Genomic DNA, 27,678 nt, shown 5'->3' with positions numbered 1-27,678 from the left:
ATAAGGCCTATTTTGTGCAAACTTTATAAATCTTCTTGTCAAGAACCATTGGGTCTAGGGCTACCAAACTTGGTATGTAGTGACATATTATAGTCCTCTACCAAGTTTGTTCAAATTATGCCCCTGGGGTTAAATTTTACCCTGCCCCGGGGGGTCAAAAAATTGAAAATGTGCTTATATAAGGCCTTTTTTGTGCAAACTTTAAAAATCTTCTTGTCCATAACCATAGGGCCTAGGGTTACCAAATTCGGTATGTAGTGACATCTAATAGTGCTCTACTTAGTTTGTTCAAATTATGCCACTGGGGTCAAATTTTACCCTGCCCCGGGGGTCACAAAAATGAACATATGCTTAACATATTCGCGGCCCGCGAAATCTCTCCGCATTTTACAATGGTAGATTCTGCCTAAGCATTTTTATAACGAGCGATATGATTGGCTGTCGTTTCCCAATCTTCCAATTAAAATCGGTTTCATAAAATGTGTTTGGTATTTCGTATGCAAATGGCGCCGTTGTGAAGCGAAAATTAAGATTATTGAAATGACAAATATCAATAGAATTAACGACTGACATCATATAGTTTGGTAGGAATAATGAAATGTGTTTGTCAACGAAAAAGACTACGTTTTAGATACAAGAAAAACATATTTTGTTTAGAAATGTGCACAGTGAATTTGTGTCACGGAAACCAGTGTTTCTGTTTGCAAATTGGGAGTTCAGTCTACTCGTGAAGTAAAACAGTTTAGAAGAGGATCTTTCGAACATGGAAATAGACAAACATGATTTGATTTATAGTATAGTGGATCTGTGTATAATCAGATTCATATGCATATTCTGCTTTATTATGTTTGTCACGCTGTTCAGTTAATTGAAATAGCATTGAACTAAAGATGTGAAATGCAAGATATTGAAAGGTAAACAAATTATATATATTAATTTAACTCAGTTTAATACATCATTAACACAAGAAGAACACTCAAGTGTGTTTGTTTATATTTAGTCCATTAACCTTGTTTGTATATAAGATTTTATAAAAAAAATGTATTGTTTTGTTTGTTTTCACCAAATGGTTAGTATTATTCTTTTATGTTAACATTCTCAAAATTCTTGTTTTATTATAGGCCCTATTTATCAAAAAAAAAATGAATGACATCATTTTATGATTTATAAACAGATTGCAAAAAATATTTGTTCAAGATAAACTTAACCAATTGTTACATTGAAATTTAGTGATTTTAATATTCAGTAGCAAAAAAGTAAGGAGAATCCAACTTAATAAAGATGTATCTATTAAAAGTATATTCTACCAATGCCGTGAACAATCCCCTTGTTTATAACATGACTGCCGCTAAGTCTATTACTAGCAACATATCAGAGAATAGGTCAGATACCTTATTTCAATATATGGCAATCCTAGTATTTTTCAAAAACAAACATGACAGGAAACCAATGTCAGATGGAAAAAGAAAAGGAAAGATAGGTCAAGCTAATTGTTTGTCATGATATCTCTTAAAACCTCATGCCATATGCAAGTAGTGTTGCCATGATCGCAACATCTTGATGAATTTTAATTTAATTTCTTGTCGCATAAACATTTACTTTGTTTAACAAACAACCTCTACAAAGTTATCATTCCTACTGCCTTTCGGCACCTCATGAACCTGAAAAACTCGTTACTTTATGTTTCCTCAGGCAAATATCTTCTTTGTACAATAAACAATTTCTTCACCACGTTAACAATCCTGCCACACTCACTAATGCCTCAAGAATGAAGTTAAGTTCAGGTGATCTACGTCATTAGGTATTTTGCATATGTCATGAACTCTATAAGTAACAGAAACTTTGAAACCTACAAACACTTTTTGGAATTTTGGAAAAAGATTCATGATTGAATGAAAGAAATTTCATTAATCTTGTAGAACATGCGTAGATTTGATCTTCAGCATCTAAAAATATGTGAAATAGAAAGACAACAATATCTTTTGGAGAGATAAATGTACCTACGTTATGAGCAAAGGACCTGTGCGACAATTCCCGGACTTTTTAGTCTGTTTAGTTAACACCGTAGTAACGCTTTCCATATATAAAAAATGCTCACCCTTCCAGCTTTAAGCGCCCAGTGGGACGAGGGATAGAAAGAGAAAGTCACATGCTTGAGTACATTTCAACCCATGCGCATTGCACGTTTTTTTCACATAAAAAAACAGTGGAGCGATACAGGGCCACCATGGCCCTCTTGTTTTATTTTTAATACCAGGAAATATTCAAATGAGCATGCATTAGTATTTGGCAAAAAGAAGCGCACTACTTGATGCATGTATTAAATTTAAATACATGTTCTCTTTTATTTATTTATTTATTTTTTATTTTTTGATGATCGTGCAATACTGTAACCTTTCCATGTACTTTATTTATTGTAAGCTTGTTCTAATTTAGATTTCTTTGCTCACTATTATTTCACATAGTTTATCAAAAAATTACATCTAGGTTTATTTTTTTAGTTCTAGTGTAGCTTCGTATTGTGTTCCATTAATGTTGTATAACAATGTTGTACTCATTCACTGGATTCATACCTGTGCTATGGATGGCAGTACTAATGCCTTCGTAATCTTGTTTAGACTCTTTACTTTCTACCACCAACACTGGTTGTTTATATTACACAGCTTCATGATGAGCCGGATCACACAAACCGGTCTCCAGAATCAAAGGTAGACTCATATCTTAGCAATTCCCAAACTGTTCTGTTGCGTTTTGTTATTCATGGCTTGATTTTATCAGAAATGATTGGCACACAGCTTGTGTGACAGTAGGTCTAAAACACTTGCTACTGACCACGTCAAGTTCTTGATGTATGTTTATTCATATAAACAAGCTTAATTGTGTGAACATTCAGGGTTTAAAATCATGTTTATCTGGTCCACATTTGTGAGGAGATTGATATTTATGTCTCCTGTCTATAAACATGAGGGCCCCAATTCATTGGTTTAGTCTCAATTTATATGAACATTGTTTATCACTTGTATCAATAAGACAGAATGAAGGAAGTGTTAAATAATGTTATTGTAAATTTTACATGTACACCAATTCATTGCAACATGTAACCGCATACATGTAAGTATAGCAGAAAAATCATACATCCCATGGATATTGAAGATAAGGAGGGGTCCTTCTTCACAAATTAGGTGTTAATGAAGCAGAAAGGAGTCTTGAAAATATCTGAACATTCATAGACCTTATACTCTTTTTCCAACAAGAATGTTATGGATTCTAACTTGCATATAGCAGTGTTTCATAGGATCATGAAACTTCATAGGTAAATTGATCATGACTCGCAGATGACACCTATTGATTTTCAGGTCACTAGGTCAAAGGTCAAGGTCACAGTGACAAAAAACATATTCACACAATGGCTGTCACTACAACGGAGAGCCCATATGGGGGGCATGCATGTTTTACAAACAGCCCTTGTTCCAGATTGCAAAGAAACTTGTACCTTTATCTGGTTTTGTTATGTATAGGACTTGAATTAATATACATGTAGCAACAATACTTTCTTATTTCAAAGAAAAACATCAATTAAAATCATTATGTTGTGAACAAATCAATACATGAGAGGACAACATATGTTGAAAGGTGTTGTGTTTTTTTTTCTTTCAGAAATCGCTTATAGGCACTGGAGATAAGAATGAACCAACCTGTGATAGCAACAACAGCAGCGCCAGAAACAGCATGGTGGTGCTCGACAGCAACGGTAGCAGCAACCGCAACAGTGTGGTGGTAGTTGACGAGGAGGAAACAAGCAACCAACCATCCACAGTTGCCAAGGACACAACCACAATAACTGTCATAGAAAACACTGTGAATATCGCCATCAACCACCAGAATGAGAACCACATACTCGCTCAGAAGAACAACAACGCCAACCCAAAAGATTCCACAGAAAAAGGTGCTTGTATGCGCTCTCTGTTGCAGTGTGTTTTTTCCACCATTTGGGAATGGGGCATCCTTTGGATTAGGAAATCTCGCTTACTTTTGCCTAAAAATGGGAAATTAAAGTTGTTGATTTTAGGCTTACAAATACTTAAAAATTGATAATAAAATTGATTTTTATATCATATTTTGTAAGATTCAACTTATAGAGTTGGATTTGGAGATAATTGACATGTTAAGACTTATTAAAAAATATTATTTTTTGGAAACCTTCAATTGGGAATTTTTAGGTCCCTTTCGGGAAAAAAAGTATACTTTTTCTATTAGGAATGGGTCCACATACCAGACCCAAATTTGAAGGGAAAAAACACTTGTGTCATGTTTGTCAAGTTTGATGTATTGGATTCATTGAAGGAAGATTGTGTTCCTTACTTCATGCAGGTCGTGGATGGAGATGAATTAGATTTTTATGAGTGTGATGGAAGTTTGAGTGTAGGATTATTTCCTTCGTGTTTCTTCCTGTCAGTTTATTTCCGAACAAGTTAAAATTCTTCGATTCCACTAAGGGCTGTTATTTCTTATCATGATTTTGTTTGCAGAAGCACTTGATAAAGCAACTGTGCTGGAACAGAACTTGAAGAACTCATCTGAATCTCTACAGAACAACAAGATCGACAAAAAGGTGGAAATCAACGGTCCCACCATCACAGAGTTGGAATCGCCATCAGTAGATACGAGTAAGGGCATTTCTACATCGACCAGTGGAGATTCCATTAGTGTATCAGTATCAGTGTCAGAGACTTGTAATGGACATGAATCTCCTGTAAAGGAAGAAACCTCGCCTGTGGAGCCAGTGGAGGCCAAGGGAGCAGTGAAAAGTGAGAGAGGCGTTATCTGTGATGAAAATTCAGTGGACCAGGAAAGGGAGGGAAATCCATTTAAAGCAGTCTCAGAAGGGGACATAGGCCCCCTTCCATCAATGGATTCCGATGAGCAGCTGGAGAAAGGGGACGGGGATGGGCTGACTTTGAATTCTGGTAAGGTCATAAAAACAACAACACAGTTCTAAAGTATTCAATCTTTATGACATTTCACAGTAAGAGACTTATAGTAGTTGTTTTCCGGAATTCAGTGCAAACTGTTTCTATATTAGAGGTAATTGAAAATTCCAAAACAAATACAAGTCAATGTCATTTTATGCTCACAAATGTTATATTTTATGTTCAGTTGTTTCAATATTTCTTTCAACCAAAAAAGCACATCTCACTGTAAACCCAAGTTTAATGTATCTATTCTTTTAGAGGGTATATTTTAAAAATGTTTTTCACAATCAATAGAGTTTTGCGACAAAAGTGGAATGTGTGGGCTTCAAGTCCTATAGCATGTCTTGTTAGCTCACCTGAGCACAACGTGCTCATGGTGAGCTTTTGTGATCGCCTTTTGTCCGTCGTGCATTATGCGGCGTTAACATTTACCTTGTTAACTTTCTAGAGGCCACATTTATTGTCCAATCTTCATGAAATTTGGTCAGAAGATTGGTCTCAATGATATCTTGAATGAGTTCGAAAATGGTTACGTTTGCTTGAAAAACATGGCTGCCAAGCGGCGGGGAATTTTTCCTTATATGGCCATAGTAAAATCTTGTTAACACTCTAGAGGCCACATTTATTGTCTGATCTTCATGAAACTTGGTCAGAAGATTCATCCCAATAATATCTTGGACGAGTTCGAAAATGATGCCCGTTGGTTGAAAAACATGGCCGCCAGGGGTCGGGGCATTTTTCCTGATATGGCTGTAGTAAAACCTTGTTAACACTCTAGAGGCCACATTTATTTTCCGATCTTCATGAAACTTGGTCAGAAGATTTGTCCCAATGTTATCTTGGATGAGTTTGAAAATGGTTTTGGATGCTTTAAAAACATGGCCACCAGGGGCGGGGCATTTTTCCTTATATTCTATATATGGCTATAGTAAAACCTTGTTAACACTCTAGAGGCCACATTTATTGTCCAATCTTTATGAAACTTGGTCAGAAGATTAGTGTAAATGATATTTTGGATGAGTTCATAAATAATCATGTTTGCTTGAAAAACATGACTTCCAAGGGGCGGGACATTTTTCCTTATATGGCTTTAGTAAAATCTTGTTGACACTCTAGAGGCCACATTTACTGTCTGATCTTCATGAAACTTGGTCAGAAGATTCATCCCAAAAATATCTTGGACGAGTTAAAAAATGATGCTGGTTGGTTGAAAAACATGGCTGCCAGGGGGGCGGGGCATTTTTCCTTATATTGCTATTGTAAAACATTGTTAACACTCTAGAGGCCACATTTATTGTCCAATCTTCATGAAACTTGGTCAGAAGATTTGTCCCAATAGTATCTTATTATCTCAGGTGAGTGCCTTTGGGCCTTTCAGGCCCTCTTGTTTTGCATGTGTTTTTATTTGATGTCGTTTTTTTCTTCAGCAAGGTACATAGACCCGGTGCGAGAGATCTGTGACATACCTTGTAAATTGGCAGACTTGGGAAATGCTTGCTGGACTGTGAGTTTGACATCTGTTGTATTAAATTAAATTAAATTGTTAAATTAATGGTGTTTCCATTGTAGAATGTACATTTATGTGCTAACGTTAGGTATGTCTAGGTATTTTTGGATATCTGAATATCTGAGTACTGGGTAATTAATTGGGTAGTATTGCAGTACCCGAAATATTTGTGTAAAAAATATAATAAAATACACACTATTCCTCCTTTATCACACAGTGTTCTCCTTAATTGATTAAATCAGCACAGGCTATAAGCTCCTGCTGGCAAAATCAACTTAGACACACGCATGTCATAAACATGCTTGATTGATTAGCAATTAAGGGATTAACAAATGGTTATTCCATTGGTACCACAAGAATCTTTTAGTAATCCAAGAATATCTTCTTATTGCATATACAGTGATTACATTTATCAAGTTATTAATGAACTTTGTTACAAGAATATAAGAATATGAATGCACATTTTGGCTGATATTGGAAATCCATGTGGTTATTTAGATAGTATTTAGATATCACATAAGGATGTCTTAATAAAAAATCTGGCATCTGTTGATACCCCTACAAATTTTCTTATGTTATTTCCAGGGGTTTTGTTTACTAAGAAAGTGACGCCGATATTCGGCGTCTTCCCCTACCAGAATTTTTCCCCTAAAAATACCATTTCCCCTCCAAAAAATAATTGTTCACCAAATTATAATATTTTACCCTCAAAGAAATGTTTTTTTTTTCTTTTGGGAAGTCGACACTTATCCAATTTGTACCATGTACAACGATCTCGCGCTCTCTCTCTCCCGAAGAACACTCAAATCTTGGAATCCCAGTGATTCTATATATAGCTATTAAATTACGTCATGGAAACCGGGCAACTAATCGTATTAATCATGTGACTATTTTACTGCATTCCGGTCTTGCGCGAGAAGGGTGTTTCGTCAATTAATTACCGGAAACCAGTCGAATTTTCATCCGGGTTATGTGAAAGCCAAGATATAAACGTTAAAACAGAAAAAAAGTCTCACAATTGGCGTTCATACACGAACAAAATAAAACGTTCGGACTCGGAAAATATTAATTGCGTTGACGCATTTTTTAAGAATGATCATCAAAATCCGTTGAAACCCAGCAGGATTCGGAGGTACATGTAAACAAAACGATTAATACTGTCGGATTATTGTGAAAGTGAAAGTAGACAATCGGCAGCTGCCGCACCTTTCCCTTCCAATACTGTAGCAGATCTAGATCGTCAACCCATTCATCATGAAATTGAAATCACAATATTAACATCGTTCCCCGGCCCCAGTTGAAAACATTTCCCATTATTAGATCTACCCCTGCAACTTTATTTAGGACTTTGACTTTAATATCATACTTGTTCATGTGTTTAAGAACAAAAACGTCAGAGACATGCCTCTTTTTCTAAAAAAAAAACCAGAAGTCTGTAGGTGAGTTATAGACATTGAAATGAACAGTTTATATTTTTTCCCCAAATATGTCTCTTTCGCGCTCGATTTTCCCCTTTTACCCAGCGTTCAGCGTCTTCCCCTTTTTCTAAAAAAACCCCCTGATTTCATAGTTTAGCACTTAAAAATAATAAAAAAATGTTACCATTTAAAAATGCAATAATTCATTACCACTTGGTACTGTAGAGTTTGTGTGTACAGTGTTTTTAGCTCCACTGGCAAGAGGCCAGCAGGGCTTATGCCATGGTCCTGTGTCTGTCGTAGGTGCGTTAACTTTTTCTTTAATCATCTTCTTCTCCTAAACTACTGGTCCAATTCTGATGAAATTTCTCATGAATGTTCCTAGGGTGAACCTCTTTCAAATTTGTTCAAACTATGCCCTTGGCGTCAAATTTGACCTTGCCCTGGCGGTCACAAAATTGAAAATTTGCTTATATTAGGCCTTTTTTGTGAAAACCTTCAAAATCTTCACCTCCATAAAAATTGGGCCTAGGGCTATCAAATTTGGTATGTACAGACATCTAATAGTCCTCAACCAAATTTGTTCAAATTATGCCCCTGGGATCAAATTTGACCCTGCCCCGGGGGTCACAAAATTGAACATATGCTTATATAGGGTCTATTTTGTGAAAACTTTACAAATCTTTACGTCCATAACCATTGGGCCTAGGGCTACCAAATTTGGTATGTAGTGGCATCTTATAGTCCTCTACCAAGTTTGTTCAAATTATGCCCCTGGGGTCAAGTTTGACCCTGCCCAGAGGGTCACAAAATTGAACATATGCTTATATAAGGCCTTTTTTGTGAAAACTTTAAAACAATTATTGTCCATAACCATATGACATAGGGCTACCAAATTTGGTATGTAGTGACATGTAATAGTTCTCTACTTAGTTTTTTCAAATTATGCCCCTGGGGTCAAATTTGACCCTACCCCGGAGGTCACACAAATTACCATATGCTTAAATAAGGCCATTTTTGTGCAAGCTTTAAAAATCTTCTTGTTCATAATTATAGAGCCTAGGGCTACTAAATTTGGTATGTAGTGACATCTAATAGTCCTCTACCAAATTTGTTCAAATTATTGACCCTGCCCCGGGGGAGATTACTGCGGCCGTGTGGCTGTGACCAACAACAACAACATCTTGTAAACATGAGATAAAACCCTGTCATTTAGTGCCATTTTAGATCGGATGGTGACTGCTTACAAAGGAATTGAAGTTAGAACATGTGTTATGCATGTTTTTCTTATAAACTGAAAAAAAGTCGGGTTTTATTTAAATATGTCGAAAGTGACCATATATCCGGATAAAAATATTTCGGATGACATGTTAATTTCATGTCTTTTTTTGTAGTGTTTTAACCAGTTTAATAATATCTTATTGAATTTAAAAACACAACTTCCATGAACATAATTATTTCAAGAAAAGTCAATAAATGATACTGCATGGTAAACTCAAACTTTGTATCCAAAAGAAGGTGTTGGAATTAATGATGTGCAATGTTCTTAACTATCGTATATGCTGCTTTTAAATTACTAATGATTCATTGTTCTATTTGTGAATCGTGACTCATGAATTGTGGATATGATTGTCAATTGCTCAATGATCCATATATATTTCTGACCATTTTATAATTTTTAACCAGATTTTCCGAAGGAAAAAACTGGTTATTAGATTGGCGAATGCGGGCTGGCTGGCTGGTGGAACAAGCTTGTCCGGGCCATAACTATGTCGTTCATTGTCAGATTTTAAAATCATTTGGCACATTTGTTCACCATCATTGGACGGTGTGTCGCGCGAAATAATTACGTCGATATCTCCAAGTTCAAGGTCACACTTTGAGTTCAAAGGTCAAAAATGGCCATAAATGAGCTTGTCCGAGCCATAACTATGTCGTTCATTGTCAGATTTTAAAATCATTTGGCACATTTGTTTACCATCATTGGACGGTGTGTCGCGCAAAAAAATTACGTCGATATCTCCAAGGTCAAGGTCACACTTTGAGTTCAAAGGTCAAAAATGGCCATAAATGTCCCTTGAGATATAACCTTCATATTTGGTATGCATGTGTATATGGACAAGGCCTTTCCATACGCACAACAATTTTGACCCCTGTGACCTTGACCGTGAAGTAGGGGTCTGCGTTTAGGTTTCAAAATCTGCGTTTAGGTTTCGAAAAATGCTCATAACTTCTATGTCCCTTGAGATATAACCTTCATATTTGGTATGCATGTGTATATGGACAACGCCTTTCCATACGCACACAAATTTTGACCGTCCGTCCGTCCGTCCGTCCGTGTGTCCGTCTGAAAACTTTAACGTTGCTCATAACTTTTGCAATATTGAAGATAGCAACTTGATATTTGCCATGCATGTGTATCTTATGAAGCTGAACATTTTTAGTGGTGACAGGTCAAGGTCATCCTTCATGGTCAAAGGTCAAAAAAAATAAATTCATGTGCATCTCATGGAGCTGCACATTTTGAGTGGTGAAAGGTCAAGGTCATCCTTCAAGGTCACTGTTTGGTAATTGGTTAACCCTTTTACTCTTTTGGATGACTATTGGTGATTGTGTTTGTGGCAAATACATTATTCCTGTTCTGCAATTTTTTACCTGGACTTGTTGTTCACTTTCACATACACATCCAACAGTACATTGTACTTGGTTCCTAACCATTACTTGTTGCTATGTTAACATTTACACTTGATGAGTAAAACATTTGCACTTCTTCAATAACATAAAACATAATAATTTTATAGTTAAATGAAGTAATTTAAACTACACTTCAACACCCGTAAAAATTAGTCAGCAGAGAAGCTGTTTGAAATTGAAAACCTGGTTTTGTGACAATTTTGTCCCTTGTCTTAATATAAGTTATGAATTGATCTTAAAAGTCAAATGTATTTATTTATTTAATACATTTATAAATATAAAGAAATAATCTTTAGATTATCATAATATTCTCAGGCCTGTTGGTCATAGGGATGTGTGGGTTGTTAATCATATTTTGAGATGATTGTTTACAAAGAAAGATTTTGTATTTGTTATAAATGTGTGAAAGGCTCTGAGAAGGAATCAGAGATTATTAACCCTTTATGAAACACTAGCAGGATTTTACGGGTTTGTAGCTGATGACTTTATAAATAATTGTGATAAAAGGAGAAATTGCTCAAGATGAGCAATTTCTCCTTTTATCACAATTATTTCTACCCTACCTGATCATTTCCTTCATATTCCATTACAATTTAATTGTCGTCTGCAACCTCTTTCAAATTGGGACAGTCCAAAATGTGTTGTTTGGTAAAGGGTTAAGGCATTTTGATTCCTATGGGTCTTGTGAATCTGTTTCAAATCAAATGCGTAGACATGTTCTTCAGCATCTAAAAATATGTGAAATAGAAAGAACGACAATATCTTTTATAGAGATAAATGTAGCTACGTTATTAGCAAAGGACCTGTGCGACAATGCCCGGGCTTTTTAGTCTGTTTAGTTAACACCGTAGTAACATTTTCCATATATAAAAATGCTCACCCTTCCAACTTTAAGCGCCCAGTGGGACGAGGGATAGAAAGAGAAAGTCACATGTTGAGTACATTTCAACCCATGCGCATTGCACGTTTTTTTCGCATAAAAAACAGTGGAGCGAAACAGGGCCATCATGGCCCTCTTGTTTATGCCTTCGAAGGAGGGCATATTGTGATCACACTGTCCGTCACACTTTGCGTTTAGGTTTCCAAAAAATGCTCATAACTTCTATGTCGCTTCAGATGTAACATTCATATTTGGTTTGCATGTTTATATGGACAAGGTCTTTCCATACGCACACAAATTTTGACCCCTTTGACCTTGACCATAGGGTACGCGTTTAGGTTTTGAAAAATGCGTTTAGGTTTTGAAAAATGCTCATTACTTCTATCAAAGAGTTTATTGGGGGCATATGTCATCCTATGGAGACAGCTCTTGTTTTTCACCAGTTTGGAAATGGGATCAGGTCCCACTGAATTGGGAAAAATGGCAGCGTATTAGCTAAAATTGGGAATTAGTTTTTTTGCTAAAAAATACTTAAAAGTTGAGAATAAAAGTGATTTGAACAAATTTACTAAGGTTTTACTAAGAGCTTGATGGGAAATGAACTAAATGTCAAGATTTATTTATAAAAAAAAACAAAAAAACTAAAAAAGACACCTTTAATTGGGAATTTTTAGGTCCTATTTGGGAAAAATATATTCACTAGTGCAGGACTAGGTCTGAAGTCCTGTTAGCAAAATAGGGTTGGGAGATTTTCTCACTTGATGTGAGTTAATTAGTCCTTACACATGATAAATCACCGAGGTGCTTGTCCGTCACACTGCCAGGAGCCTCAAAATACCAGAATCCAATATTGCCGCCGACGGCCATGTTGAAAAGAAAAAAATATTGCCTTTTGTAGTACATTCAAACTTTCTACCTCCGAATTATGTATTTTTTGGTAAGAACTCAGTTATGAGAGGTCTTGTTAAATACGTATGGAGGGTAATTGATCCGGATAGGTTAAGTACACTTTTTGCCATTGGGAATGAGTACCTCTACCGACCCAAATTTTGAACGAAAAAAAACAAAAACAACACTGGTGTATGTTACAGTACCACCACTTCACGGAGGACATTCAGACCCGACAGTACCGATGTCTGGAGGTGCTAGTGGGGGCTGGCTATGGAACCCCAGCTGACATCTGGAGCACAGCTTGCATGGTAACACACCTTTCACCTGAAGTCAGGTTTAGGGCAGGCGCTTGAATGCTTGTTTGTACAAGATTCTATCTTGTCATTTGTGAATTACTTGGATTACAAATGTTGCAGTGGTGTCAGGAATATGGGAATACGGTGTTTACCATTCTGTTCGATATTAGTGAGTTTGATCACTATGGATGTGGTGTTGGAAGGCTCTCTCAGAAGGTTACAAGTCCTGGATGGTCACATCCAAGTGACTAGAAAGTCTCTAATTTTCCTATGCAGTATAGCATTTGAGAGAATGCATTATTGATTAAGTAAATAGTTTTATACCATAATTATTTGCTTAGATGTTCCTAATGAGCTCAAATTAAAGTCTCGCTCTGGGAAACGGGTATGAATGCACTTGCGTAAAGTGTCGACCCAGATTAGCCTGTCTAGCTTATTAGCACAGGCTAATGAGGGACATCACTTTCTGGCTAGACAAGATTTTCGTTTAGTAGAGACTTTCTTTAAAAAAAATCTAAGTTGCAAGTATCGCCCCTCTGTGGACTGCATTGGCTGCAACATACTAACAAAATGCTTTACGCCCCGTTTTCCAAAAATGCGGCTCATTTTTGAAGTTTTAGATTGGTGTAAATCCTATTTGGGTGTTGTTCCCTTCAGGCATTTGAGTTGGCCACTGGAGACTACCTGTTTGAGCCTCACTCTGGGGGGGAGGAGTACTCCAGAGACGAGGACCATCTTGCCCACATCATAGAGCTGCTGGGACCCATACCCAGACACATTGCCCTGTCTGGAAAATACTCCAGGGAGTTCTTCAATAGAAAAGGTACGGGCTTCACAGGGCTTCCCCTAGCTAAAAATTGTCTTAAGCCAAATTCGCCTTTCTATGGGAAAATGTTTCTATGGTTGGCTATTTTGTAGGTTTTAATTAATTAGTTTTAGTCAGATAAGAATTTTCTTTAGCAATATGGATCAAATTGAGGACATACACTGTTGAAACATTCAAAGGTGTTTTTATTTGAACATATTTAAATGGGATAGTGGGTGGTTGGGTTCCATCCAGACTTTGTTTCCGCTCTTGAACTTCTTTATGCCTTTGAGGATTTTAATACTACTTAAGACTATTATTCACCATGGCGGCAATATTTGTCACAATTAAAGGATCCTGTGACAAGCCTTCTTTTCTTTCCCTTACACTTGCTATTAATTTAGGCTCCCTCAGGAAAAACTGGTATTAATGTATGTGACTTAAGTCTTGTCCCATATTAGCCTGTGCCGTCTGCACAGGCTTATCAGGGACGACACTTTACGCTTTATGGTATTCATCATTTAAAAGTAGTCTCTTTGTAACGAAAATTCAGTTACGGTATTAACTGTGGTCCCTGATTAGTCTGTGCACAGCGCTTAGGCTAATCTGGGATGACACTTTAGCCAGATGCATGAAGCACCATTTTCTCATTAAATGCTTCATTAAATGTCATCTTTTGTCCACATCATTTCAGGGGAGCTGAGAAACATCACAAAGTTGAAGCCGTGGGCCCTGTACGAAGTGTTGATGGAGAAGTACGAGTGGGATCCGGACGAAGCCACTGCATTTTCAGACTTCCTGGTTCCCATGCTGGAATTCGAGCCCGAAAAACGTGCCACTGCTTGGGACTGTTTACAACATCCATGGCTTAATTCATAGTCAAAATTCATATTGGCATTGTATCAAGAAAGGTTTGATGTTATCCCTCTCACCATCTTATGCTCGACCTGTTGTCAATCTGCTAAACGTTGGTGTATACAAAAAATATTGATGTATGTAATATAGATATTAGTCATTCGGCATATCTTTTGGTTGTCCCAATTTTATGGGATGGATGTTAATACAGTCGTAATGATATTTATATTGCCTGCCATTTCTGATAACCCACCCAATAACCATTTTACTGGACAAATTCTGTTAAAACAAATGAAATTAATAATTTCTTGTATTGCACACTTGTGTTTACTATTGTTATGAATGTTTTAAACAGCTTCATAATCTCATTTATGTTTAGATCTTGTTTTGCACATGTATTAATTGTTAGTTTTTCTTGTGTGCATTATTCCAGGATATCTTCATGCACAAAGAGTATTAAAACCAAGATTGTTACTGTTTTGATAATAGCCATGTGTTGTGAAACTTTCTATATATTTCGGAGATATACATGAATTACTGTTGTTATTTACTGTTAATCTGTTTCTGTTTTACTTGTTTGTGCTACAATATTAATTCCATACAATTTAGTGCTTTACTTATCTTCAAATATATTAATACCAAGTAGTGCAACTGGCTTCCCTTTTTTGCTGCCTAAAACGGTATTTGTTCTTGTCAGTAGTAATAGCAGGAATGTTTCTTTGAAGTCATTTGGTAATGTTTATATGATCCACATCAAGCCAAAATGTGTCTTACATCATGCGAGGCATTATTAAGCCAGTTAAAGACCAGTCTGCGCTATTGCACAGCCTTTATGTGCTGCGTTGTCCGCTATAAAGTCATGCCAGATTATGCGGTTTCATAAGAATGAAGCATTGATCCAGACCAGTTAGTGCAAAGAGATAAGTCTTTTAAAAGCAACATTGTTGTCTGCCTCAAAGTTACCGTTTCACAACTGGCTTTAGAAGATACTATTTAAAAACTAAGTCACAGTGCAAATATGTGGAATGTTCATACCGGTTCTATTAAAAAATGGATATTTTGGGACTGTGAAACTTACAGCATGTGCTTGTTTATGAACAATGGGACAGAACAATTTTTTTGTCAACAGCTTATTAGAAGTTGAAATCCAACAGTAGTTTGTTGTATAATGTAGATAAGTAGATATGTATGTTTATTGATGTGTCCTTTAACAGTTAAAATGCAAAATTATGTTCGTTCAGTTTTTCTTTTGCATTTGAGATATAAAACTTAAATTGGGGGAAAGGTTTACCAGAGACAGGTAATGAAAAACCTTAAATTGTATGATGCTTGCCATGACCTGTTAACTTGAAAGCCACTTCAGTAACCACTGTTCTGTTTGTAAATGTGCAAAGTCGGATACATACAAAACAATAATTTCATGAGAAAAATGTATTGTAACCCCTGGATGATAGATGGATTGTTTCCTTTCCAGTTTGCAGAATCGTATTGCCTACATTTGTTTGTGTAAAAATATTTATTGTAAATGTAACAATGTTTCACATTTGGTTTTATAACTGCATTGAAATTACCCAAGGAGTTTAACCTTGTTCGCCGTGGATCTGATAAAAATAAACAAAAGTGGCATTTTACTTTTTTATGTCCCCCAATTATAGTGGGGGACACATTGTTTTTGTCCTGTCCGTTGCTTTGTTTGTTTGTTTGCCCCAACTTTAACATTTGCCATAACTTTTGCAATATTGAAGATAGCAACTTGATATTTGGCATGCATGTGTGTCTCATGGAGCTGCACATTTTGAGTGGTGAAAGGTCAAGGTCATCCTTCAAGGTCAAAGGTCATATATATGGGGACATAGTGTTTCACAAACACATCGCTTGTTTTTGCTTAGTTTCCATTAATATGGTATATTATTAATATCACCAGTAAGTTTAAACAACTTAATGCAGCTTTTACAGCCTAGATATCTATTGATAAACATTATGTATAAAAAGCTTGCAAGATGGATTTATCAAATTATTTTATTTTATTTTTCAAAGGGAATGGTACATGTAACTAGTAGGTGACGTTTCAATCTTTTAGGCTACTTATTGGTTATGATATTTTAAGCAATGGCTCATGCACATGAAGTAGCTTAAACATGCATTTATAACAGAAATAACACTTTGTATATTTTGTTTTATGTAAATAGTAGATCTAGACGTATAGGCGGCAAGTGTTGCCGTTTTTGCATTGTGTTAATGGCTTTTGTATTATTTTCAACTTAGAAATTCTTCATGGTGTTCTTCATTAACCAATGTTTAGCAACAGTTGAGTCCGTTTATTTATGCAAATTTTTAAAGATACTGATCACAATGCGTTCAATGAAATTATGTCCACTTCTCATCCAAGATAACGGGCTATATTGGTTTGCAAACTTTGTTTTGAAGGTGATTAAACATTGTTCTTCATACAAGTCAAATAGTTTGCATTCGATCAGCATCAAACTAGATCTAGATTAAGTCGCTTCATTGCTATAGTGCTCTATTTCCATTTTTTTTCAAAATTGAGTTTTTTATATCACTGTGTTTGTGAAAACGAGATCTTTAATATGACGTAATTGGATTCAAGATTAGTCGTCACAGAAGAAGTTTTTCGATTCCATTTTGCTCTATCTCCCACATTTTTACAAACAGGTGAATGCTGTACATGCGTTTTTCTCCAAAAAATGAAAATGGTTGTTAGAGCACAAAAGAAATCAAGCGACGATTTGTAAGTTTTATATGGAGTCACCCTAGTGGTTATCCTCAAGATGTTGGAACTTTTTAGCTGTAACCACTGTGTGGAAGCCCAATAGATTTATCTTCACGAAATACTGGATAACCAAAATCGCACATGAAACAGTGGAGTTAAACTTTGAATCAACTTAAATTGAATGATCAAATTCAGCAGTTACTATCCTGTTGATATTGTAAGTTTTCATATAACCTTTTCCTAGCTTAATTATTAAAGATCACTTTCATCTTTGAAGATGCCTGTATATACTTTATTAACAAATGTTTGCTACATGCAAAACCAGCTTTTCAGATGTTATCATTCATCGCATATAAATTATACCTTCAGATATGTATATTGTGACATGCATTTTAATATACATGTGATTTAAGTTGAATGCGATTAAAGTTTATGCAAACGTTTTAGTGTTTTGTTTTTTTGTCAGTTTATTTTTAGCCACGGAGCGTAGATTATTGTCTCATCTAGAGTCCGTGTTTTAGCTCACTGTATATGTAGCGTATGTCAAGCTCTTAAACACTCTAATGGACACATTAACTTTAAGCTCATAAACACTCTAGTGGACACATACATGACTATATTGATGTAACCTTGTCAGAATGTTTATCTGACAATATCTTAGATAAATCTTTAAATATCTAGGTTGAATCTGAGATAAACCTGGTTACCACTTACGATCCAACATTTATAACTCAATTTCGATGAAACTATTAAAGTTTATTGTGACAATTTCTAGGCTAAGATCCAATCTTGTCACGTTAAACATTCTCACCATATCAAATTTTAGAAAAACCTTTTTATCCTTCTAGAGGCCACATTACTGACTCAATCTTCATGAAACTTGGTCAGAATGTTTATCTTGATTGAGCTGGGTCACGTGCATACCAAAACTAGGTCACCAGATAATATCTTATTAAACCTTGTGGCCACTCTAGAAGCCACGTTTATGGCGCAATCTCGACGAAACTTTGTTTACCTAGGCCAAGTTTGACTCTTTATCCCACATCCTTAAAATAGATTGTCGGGTCAATTTTTTCAAAAATCTCGTTAACAACTCTGGGCGCCACAGTTTTGACAAAATCTAGATCAAACTCAGTCAGAATCTTTATGTATTTCTAATATGACCTGGACAAGCATGAGCCAAAAATTTACTTTTAGAATCTGACTAGTGTGCGTCCAATATTGACCTTATTAGCAACGTTCAAATCGGGCTCCTGTGCTTTTAGAAATCTAGATTACATGGTCAAATCTTATTATATACTCCAGGAACCACATGTATGAAACTATCTTCATTTATGGCTCAATCTTGACGAAGCTTTGGTCAGAATAGTTATCTTGACGATAACAAGGCCATTTTAGCTCACCTGAGCACAATGTGCTCATGGTGAGCTTTTGTCCGTTGTGCGTTTTGCAGCGTCATCATTTGTCTTAATACACTAAAGGCCACATTTCTTTTTCGATCTTCATGAAACATTGTCAGAAGATACGTCCCAATGATATCTTGCACGACTTGGTAAATGGTTCCTGTTGGTTGAAAAACATGGCTGCCGAGGGAGGAGCATTTTTCTTTATATGGCTATAGTAAAAGCTTGTTAACACTCGAGAGCCACATTTATTGTCCGATCTTTATGCAACTTGGTTAAAATATTTGTCCTTATGATATATAGGATGAGTTCGAAAATGGTTCCGGTTGGTTGAAAAACATGGCCACCAGGGGGCGGAGCATTTTTCCTTATATGGCTGCAGTAAAACCTTGTTTAAACACTATAGGCATCATTTGTGTCGGATCTTCATCTGACTTGGTAAGAATAATTGTCTCAATGATATCTGTAGGAGTTATAAAATGGTTCCGGTGGGTTGAAAAACATTTCCGCCAGAGGGTGGTGCATTTTTACCTTATATGGCTCTAATAAAACCTTGTTAAAACCCTAGAAAGCACATTTATTACTTAACGAAACATTAACACAATGACACAATATTGAATGTTAAATTTGACTTGAAGTATGAAGTGTTCAATTTCCAATCCGTAATAACAATGGACGAGTTTCCGTGTCATGCGCCTTGTGTAAAAATGACGTCACCATCAACATAGGTGGAGGAAATTCCCGAGCGGTTTACGGAAAACAACATCACCTTATTTTAGTATCACAATATTTGTTGGCATTGTTTTTGATGATTCCAATCGTTTTAGAATATACATATTTATAAAATAGCATTTTGCGTAATAAAATTGGCATTTGACCTTTAACAACTTAACTAGACTCATTAAAGTTGTGCTTTTTTTACTTAAAAGCAATATTTCCTTTCAATGATCACAATCATAAAGATAAATATATTTCTTTCACGTGTGGGGGTAATAATAACTAATCATTTCTACTTAGCGATGAACATTTTCAAACGGGGAAAAACTGAAATCAAATGTTACATGTTAAAATACATGTGGAAAAGGCTTTATCAAAACCACGATGCACTAAAGCTCTTTATTAAAAAGACATATCATCACTTGAACAATAAATCTTGTGGCGTTGCAAGGATTATCCGACAATGGAAATGCAACCTGGATGCGAACGCGGGTCACATGCATTGGCAGCTTCCCCACCAGCATGTGTTCGCCTTGTAAAATTAAGCGGAACTGGAGAGTGCGTTTGTAACGTGTTAACGTGGTCCCCATCCCATATGAATGTAACGTTTGTCTTCGCCGTGACGTTGTTTTTATCCATTGAAGATACGTAGAATTCCCATGGTGTCCTGATCTCCATCAGAAATCGGTCCTTGTCAAGAGTTGAGTACAGAATTCCTCCGAGTTTTCCCATCTTGAACCGCAAACTCGTGTTACTGGTGCCGTCTAATTCAATACGAATACCAGACAAAATCAGACTGCTGTAAAACCCTTCGTATTTCTTGGCATTCGTTAACACCGCCGCGTTCTCAACTGGAGGAATAGCCGAATCGTTAGCGGTACGCCATGGTTCGGGAAATGTACACGCCGTAGTGGTGTTTATCCACGGCTCCAGTCCCAGCAAACGATCGGTCACGTGGTCAAACGTTGCGCTAATGGCCAGAAATTGTGAATCGAGCGCTGGACCGTTCGTGCTGGCGAAGAGTCCTGTTGCAAAATTGTTACTGACCATTATAATAATTGCTATATCGATCATCGCTTGAAATAAATGTGTTTCAATGCCAGTAGTGTTCGATTCGATCATAACGATTATAAATGTATTTTACTACACAAGGTCTATAGACTAGAGTTTTGTTCTAGTAATGCTTGATGCATTTAGAAATAAGTGTTTCGGTTATATTTACCATGTAATATTTGCAACAAAATGTGATTGATAGTTTCGTGTTGAATTCATACCCATTTGCACTACCCACCAAAATTGTGTTCGGGGAAAATCCACAAATCAGTGATGTAGGAAAACACTCCCCCGCTATGCCGTATTAGGTGATAACCTAGCAACAGTTAAATGTGTATGTACATGCATGTTTATCAATAAAACATGTTATATAAAAAACGTGTTTTAACACCAGTATCGTGGATGTATTTAATAGTGACTCTAGGACGTAGAAAAGAAAAACATTAATTGTAACTTAAATATGCAGTTAAAAAACTTGACGTTTATTTACACTACAAATCCGTGAAACAAATCCTTGAAAAGGTATATGAGACAACCCAATACAAAACCGGTGTTAATAACGCTCGATTGGTTATTGTCGGCTCTGGAACTACTTAAATGTACCCCGGGTACTCTTAAGTATACTCAAATGTACCCGGGAATTCTTACACTATATTGGTCGTTTTCGGCTTTTTTCAAATTAACCATGCTCATATTTATGTCAATATTCTGTAAAATGGCCCCTATATTATCGAAACTCCTGTTCAAAAAAGCATTTGAGGAACTTTTTTCGAGAGGATTTTGTTTCGTAGCGCGTTTTTCGACATCGGATTCTAGGCGCGAAGAAAACTGTGGTTCAGCCTTGGTGTTAGTATATTTTTCGTACCCGGGGTACATTTAAGTATACTTAAAGAGTACCCGGGGAAGTGTAATTAGTACCTGAGCCGACAATAACCAAACGAGCGTTAAAAATAACTGATTATGTTAAACAATTACATTTTGAATATCATCTTTGAGGTTGGAGCGCGTACTTCATATCCATAATACATGTATTCAATGAAAAATACTATATAGTACAATATATTACATGATGTTTGGACATCCAAATAAGTTGTTATAATGGAAGAGCTCATATATGCAACCGTACAAATCAAACTAAGAGTACATTAAACAAATTCACTGTTTTGTTTGAACAACTTCTGTCGATAACATTGTATTCTAAATAGATTCACATCCAAAGAGAAATTGCACTATTGAAAGTGCGGTGTTTACTCCGCCCACGAAGGGTTAGGGTTAGGTATATGGGGATGGGGTTAATTGATGTGTAATATCTATTTGGTATTCGTTATTTGTGTCGTATCTATCTGGAAAACAATGCCACCCTACCCCTGTAGACAGACTCGATCCAGCCTTGACCGTAACCCAGATCAATGTCACTCACGGGGAATTCTGGGCGCTTGAGATTCTGATTGACTTCTCCGTCGACAGGGATCACAGCTAAAGTAATATTACAGAATTTAAGATGACTCCACAAATACATTCCAATACATTTTACACATACAATCCGTATAAGGGCCTACTATTTTAGTTAATCAGTCATCTATCAGACATTTTCTATCATTTACTATTTATTTTATTGTATATATTTTGTATATATTTTGTATTTTATCCGGAAATAATATCATAGTTTATTTGTTGAAATACGAGCATTCGGCAACATATGGTTAACCAAATAAAGATCGTTTTAAAAGCTCCGGGTCCAGTAGTTGTTCTCCTTTGTCAGTCTTTCCCATGTTAATGATGAACCGGATGTACTTGGCCATATCGACACCGTTTGACAAAATGGCGCCTGCTGGCTCCATAGGGTGAAAGCTTAAATAGTAACGAGAAATGTCTTTCGAAAGATAAACTGTGTTTATGTCTGTATATTGTGAAAGAAGATCTTCAGTGAAATAAATGAAACTAAAGAAAATTGTGACGACTTTTGTCGCGGATGTTGTTTTCATCTGCTTAAGTCTTACGTCTAAATAAAATATCAAAGCGCTGAAGGCACTGAAATTGTTCGCTATTGCATAATCTTAGACGCAACTCAGTTTTCAAAACTATGTTATTGCTATTTATATCGCAAGTTTGAAATGAACACATCCCATTCAAATTTATAAAGAGTGTGTCTTAAAGCACAGGTCGAGATGTGTGTGCACTGTTTATCCTCATATTTATGTTATAGAGATAACTTAGACAAAATAACAACAATAATTATGTTTCTTTTTTTCACAATTGGTTTCTGCACTGGCAACCATCTTTAAAATTGTGGTTGCCTTGCTAAAGAATAACAAGCCTATAATCATGTAAATGTTTTTTATGTGTATCCAATACTTAATCTATTTTCTTTAAATTATTGAGAAACAATTTTGCCCACGTGACAGACTTTTAATGCAGCATTAAGCCCCATTTTCCCTGAAAGCAGCAAACATGTACATATTTCAATGATAGACTGGCAAATGTCGTCGCACCAGCTGTTATAAACACTATACTGGCCAATATCATCGCACAAGCTCTTAAACCTATTGTTAAAGTAGAGGCTGTCTGCTGCAATGTACCAATGAAGTATAAAGAGGCAGTGGTTATCGTTCCTAGCGTAGTGAACAGCAGATTGACTTGTAATTATCGTTCCTATCGTAGCTAAAGCAAACTGAATTAAAAAAAACTGCTTCTCTAAATTAGTTGTGAGCGAACGCTCACAACTAAACATGAAGAAAATAGCTCCCGCAAATTAATATTCACATTATTTTTACTCACATGTTAATTTAATTTATTATAAACGTGTTGGTGAGATGTCACGTATAAACACGTAATAATTCATTTTCTTGTCTGATCATATGCAAACGAATGAATAGATTTCTATATTTAAAAAAATAAATATGGTATTAACAAGCTACCTTTGTTGATAACATTCACAGCTTCTTTCAATAACGTAAATACCAATCTTATAATAGGATAATAAATTCCTTGAATTGGTGAAAACAAATTGGACATTGTAAAGGTTGTCACTCTTTTTTTCGATCTTTCACAGAAGGGAAAGTTCAACATCAACGGGAAAACAATGTAAGCTAAATTGCTTATAATTCAGTCAAAAAATCCATACTATGTTTACTTAACCTACTCGTAAATTTCCTTAGTCCCGTTTTGAAACATCCCGTCTTTATAAATATATGGCCTTGCAGTCTTCATCTGGTAAGCATCCGCAGGCTTCAACATCAGTTTTGATGACGTCATTCCAATTGGTTGAAGGACTCGTGACGTCACGAGATTTTCCCACGTGTCTCCGCCTAGTTTCTCTGCCACGTGACCGAGCAACATATACATAAAGTTGCTGTAGATGAAGGTATCTCTAAACGGCATGCGTTCTGGCACAAACTTCATATTTCTAGTAAAAAAGTTAAATCATAAGAAATGTAATATAATGTATAAACGTGCCATTCATGACTTGGTTAAATAATGTTTTCCTAGTCGAAAGTTGTAAGGTGTAAGTTCATTAAACTTTTCGGCGTGAAAGTGCTTGTACAATACTAATTGCAACTGCTTATAAATACGCTTATTGCCTATGTAGGAGGTTCAATATATTACTCTTACCCTTCTTATTTGTTTTTTTATGTGATATTAAGCATTTACGAACTTGCATAATTGCTCTCTGGTAACATTCGAAAAGCCCGCCAAAAAGCCCAGACCAAGGCTATCTAATCCAGTGCGGTGCGAGAGAAGGTCCTTCAGTGTGCTCTCCCGTGTTCGATACTCGTCCACGAAACCGTACTCGGGACCCAGAATGTCCATCACCTTGGCCGTCCAGTCCAGTCTAGAGTTAAAGAAGATGGATGGTCAGTCATTTAAATGCAATTAAAATTAATAATGACTGCATTAATTTCACGACTGTTATTCTTCTTATGCTAGCTAGCCTGCATATACATTAATGAAAGTAATGTCAACATTCCAGAGGCTAGGTGACCTCTCTTTACCTACCTTTATTACCAATACGGCATTACCCACAGTATATAATAAAAATGTTATACCGTCATGTACTTAAAATATACAGAAAAGAGCGCGTTTATTACGTTGAATGCAAATTATTATTTGTTGTATTGTATTTATGATATAAAATTTAATGAACTAAATTCAAAGCATATTCAGTAGAACTTGTGATAGTTAACGGGCTATGTTAAATGATTCCGAGGAGCATGTGAGGACAATCGATCGTAAAGTCTCGAAGCTGAAATATAAATATTTAAGGACTGGGTCAATGTGTAAATAAGTAACAATATTTAAATACTCGAATTGTGGCAATGTACTAAAACAAAACTACTGATAAATTGTCCAAACATAAAAAGTTTAAATTGCAAGGGCTATTTTAAGTCTAGAGTTTTATTTAGGACCATATTTACTATTTAAAATTAGTTTTTATACAGTCTTTAGTCATGAAATATGTGTTTGTTTGGTCGTATTTGGCAAAATGTGTTGCTCACGCTTGAACAATGCTATTATTTTTACAATTTTCTCAATCTTTAGTGAGACTTACTTTTTCTCGGTGAGTAGAATACCGAGCAGCACCATGGTGAAGGACTTGGTTACGGAGCCAATGTTGAACAGAGTGGAGTTGTCCACCGGAGTACCAGCCGAGATATCCGCGCTGCCGAAACCGCGAGACCACACATCGCCTCCTGTAATTGACACAAATAAAAAAACAAGCGATGTGTTTGTGAAACCCTATGTTCCCATATATTTGACATTTGACATTGAAGGATGACCTTTACCTTCACCTTTCACCACTCAAACTGTGCAGCTCCATAAGATACACATGCATGCTAAATATCAAGTTGCTATCTTCAATGTTGCAAAAGTGTACATTAAATAAGAGATTTTTACCCATATATTTGACCTTTGACCTTGGAGGATGACATTGACCTTGACTTTTCACCACTCAAAATGTGCAGCTCCATGAGATACACATGCATGCCAAATATGAAGTTGCTATCTTCAATATTGCATAAGTTATGGCAAATTGTAAAGTTTGACGCAAACACACAAACAAACACACTAACTAACCAACAGACAGGACAAAAACAATTTGTCCCCCACTATAGTGGTGGGGGACATAAAAATAATACAAGAGCACCGCATAACGGGTGTCACGCTCGGCTGCGGGTGCAGTTTTTAATAAATGAAAGCTTGTCAGATTTTTTTTTTTAGAGATCACAGTGACCTTGACCTTTGACCTAGTGACCCAAAATTGGGTGTGGCATGTAGAACTCATCAAGGTGCAGCAGCTACATGAGAAATTTCAAAGTTATAGGTTGAAGCACTTTGATTTAAGAGCCAATGTTCAAAACCTTAACAAAATGTAAAGGTTTTAGCACGACGCGGACGGCGGACGGCGGACGACGAGCTGGCTATCACAATACCTCGGGTTTTCTCCGAAAACAGCCGAGCTAACAATAATATATACTAAGATTTATTACTTGCGGGTTTATGACTTTTTTTTCGTTTAAACTCTGTGTCATATTTAGCAAATACTCAGTAAGTACTACGGTTTGCTCCATCAATTTGAATATCGGATGAGGCAAAATCATATAGTTTTTCATTTAACCAAATATAAATGTTTTATCAAATCTATAAAATACTCGATTACACAGTCGCTTTACATTTTAAAAGCCATCGACATTTATGGAAAATGCAAACGGAATAAAACAAAAATATACGGGTACGGGTGTTGGTTCGTTACAAACTTACCTTTGAAAACGCTCAACGTCATTCCGGCCACGTGACGGCATTCGAGCGCCTTCGTGACGAGCTGTTCAATCTCGGTTATTGTGGCCACGTCGAAAACAGACCCAGACACTGCCACCGATAGTGACAATGTGAGTATAAAGGTGCACTGTTTATATGCTCCCATCGCCCTATCCGATTCAAAACGCGTGTGAATAGAAGATTCCTTTGGTGACAATTTATACGCTCATTCTGCGTTCACGGTGACGCATACTCTGATAAGATGTGGCTAAATGTCACGTGAAATTAAACGTAATATAGAACGGAGCTTTGGCATGTTGGAATGAGGTTCTAAACCAGTACATTGGTATGTGGACTAAAATCCTGGCACACTTTCAGGACACAAAATGTACAAACCTAGTGAACTTTCAGTGTAAAATGACAGGTTTGCACGGAGTGGCATACTAGTATACGATTTTGCACGCAAAAAAAGGAAAAGTACTCAGGACTATTGAATGGTTAATCAGCATTAGAAATTATACACCGGATATTACAAATGGTTTATAAATAAGGCAGTATACGCCAGAAATGTTGCTGATAATCACCTCATGTGCGAGTCCAACGCAGTGCCATTTAGCTAAGAACAGTCAGTTTCAAGATACAATGTTTACATTGGGAACATTTAATTTTTTGCAATTATCAAATTTAGAGTTCTTAATCGATGGCATGAATCCACGAAAGTAGTAGAACTAACAACATGCACCTAAATTACAACTTAAGCGACGAAATTGTGTTGTCGATCCCAGAATCGATGAATTGACCGCCGCCATCACGTGACCCGCTACAATTGCGGTACAGAATAATTTGGTAGACTACAGCGTTTAAAGATCTATCAATAAACAAAGATTGGAAACGTGAATTAATTATATTTTACATCGTCAAAAAAAATTAACTTAAAATAATACACCATAGATTTATAACATGTGCGTCTCTGCGACAATATTCAGTGACAACACGTTATGTTCAAGGCCAAAATATCTGTTTTTTTAGTACTCCTTCCAGTTATGCTTTTGCTCAAAACACAATTCTTTCTTTATTGAATGTTATTATTCTAAGATAATCAAAAATGTTATATCCGCATATAAAGTCTGATGTAAACTTTGTGATTTTAGCGTTTATAATTCCGGAGATATTAATTATCGAAATTTTTAAAGATTTATGGCCGAGATATACAATTTCTTTGAAAATCTAGTCCAGGGTATTTTCATGAGCGAAAATGTGTAAGATGTCAGAAAAGTGAATATCTGCTTTTGCTTATTACTTTATTTTAATTTTATTATTTAAATAACATTTTAATGTTAAAATCAAAGTCCATCGCCTGAAAAAACTGTGTTTGTCTTGTTCTCAATATAAACGTAACCGATTGCTTGTTTAACTTTATTTTCTTAATAAAAGCTAAATTAACGACCAAAATGCTCAACATAACTCATATGTAGCCACGCGTACACTTATACATGTATACCGGTAGTCCCAATAATGTTTCCTACATTCCGTTTACGTATTTTTCTTTTCTTAAATTGTCACTATAAAGTTTATATTTGAAATAAACTATTAAAACACGAACGCAATAAATGACGTTTTGTTCGTTTTGTGTGTGTATATCAGAGTTTTGCTCGTTAATTACGGATTGTCAATTTAAGCAAGATAATGGTTAACAAG

The 27,678-nt window shown here is 36.0% G+C and overlaps 2 protein-coding genes across 2 annotated transcripts in view; one reads left to right on the top strand and one right to left on the bottom strand.

Moving 5' to 3' along the window:
* Positions 1-17,493, top strand: part of LOC127832450 (SRSF protein kinase 3-like) — a 51,114-nt gene extending 33,621 nt beyond the window's left edge. The window contains exons 10-16 of the mRNA XM_052357921.1: positions 2,664-2,708; positions 3,658-3,946; positions 4,530-4,967; positions 6,401-6,477; positions 12,564-12,671; positions 13,317-13,482; positions 14,159-17,493. Coding sequence (XP_052213881.1) covers positions 2,664-2,708; positions 3,658-3,946; positions 4,530-4,967; positions 6,401-6,477; positions 12,564-12,671; positions 13,317-13,482; positions 14,159-14,343 — 1,308 coding nt within the window. The 3' untranslated portion in view covers positions 14,344-17,493. The remainder of the gene's footprint in view (positions 1-2,663; positions 2,709-3,657; positions 3,947-4,529; positions 4,968-6,400; positions 6,478-12,563; positions 12,672-13,316; positions 13,483-14,158) is intronic.
* Positions 17,494-19,555: 2,062 nt separating this feature from the next.
* Positions 19,556-26,746, bottom strand: LOC127881285 (uncharacterized). The gene is made up of 8 exons (XM_052429034.1): positions 25,984-26,746; positions 24,773-24,914; positions 23,879-24,055; positions 23,366-23,629; positions 21,932-22,074; positions 21,589-21,699; positions 20,462-20,539; positions 19,556-20,195 (listed from the first exon to the last, which is right to left on the bottom strand). The coding sequence occupies exons 1-8, from the start codon at positions 26,144-26,146 to the stop codon at positions 19,624-19,626; spliced, it is 1,650 nt and encodes a 549-aa protein (XP_052284994.1). The 5' UTR covers positions 26,147-26,746; the 3' UTR covers positions 19,556-19,623.
* Between the last annotated feature and the right edge of the window lie 932 nt (positions 26,747-27,678).

The sequence above is a fragment of the Dreissena polymorpha genome, chromosome 5 (assembly GCF_020536995.1).
Source record: "Dreissena polymorpha isolate Duluth1 chromosome 5, UMN_Dpol_1.0, whole genome shotgun sequence".
Lineage (NCBI taxonomy): Eukaryota > Metazoa > Mollusca > Bivalvia > Myida > Dreissenidae > Dreissena > Dreissena polymorpha.
This window is presented reverse-complemented; position numbering and strand designations above follow the sequence as displayed.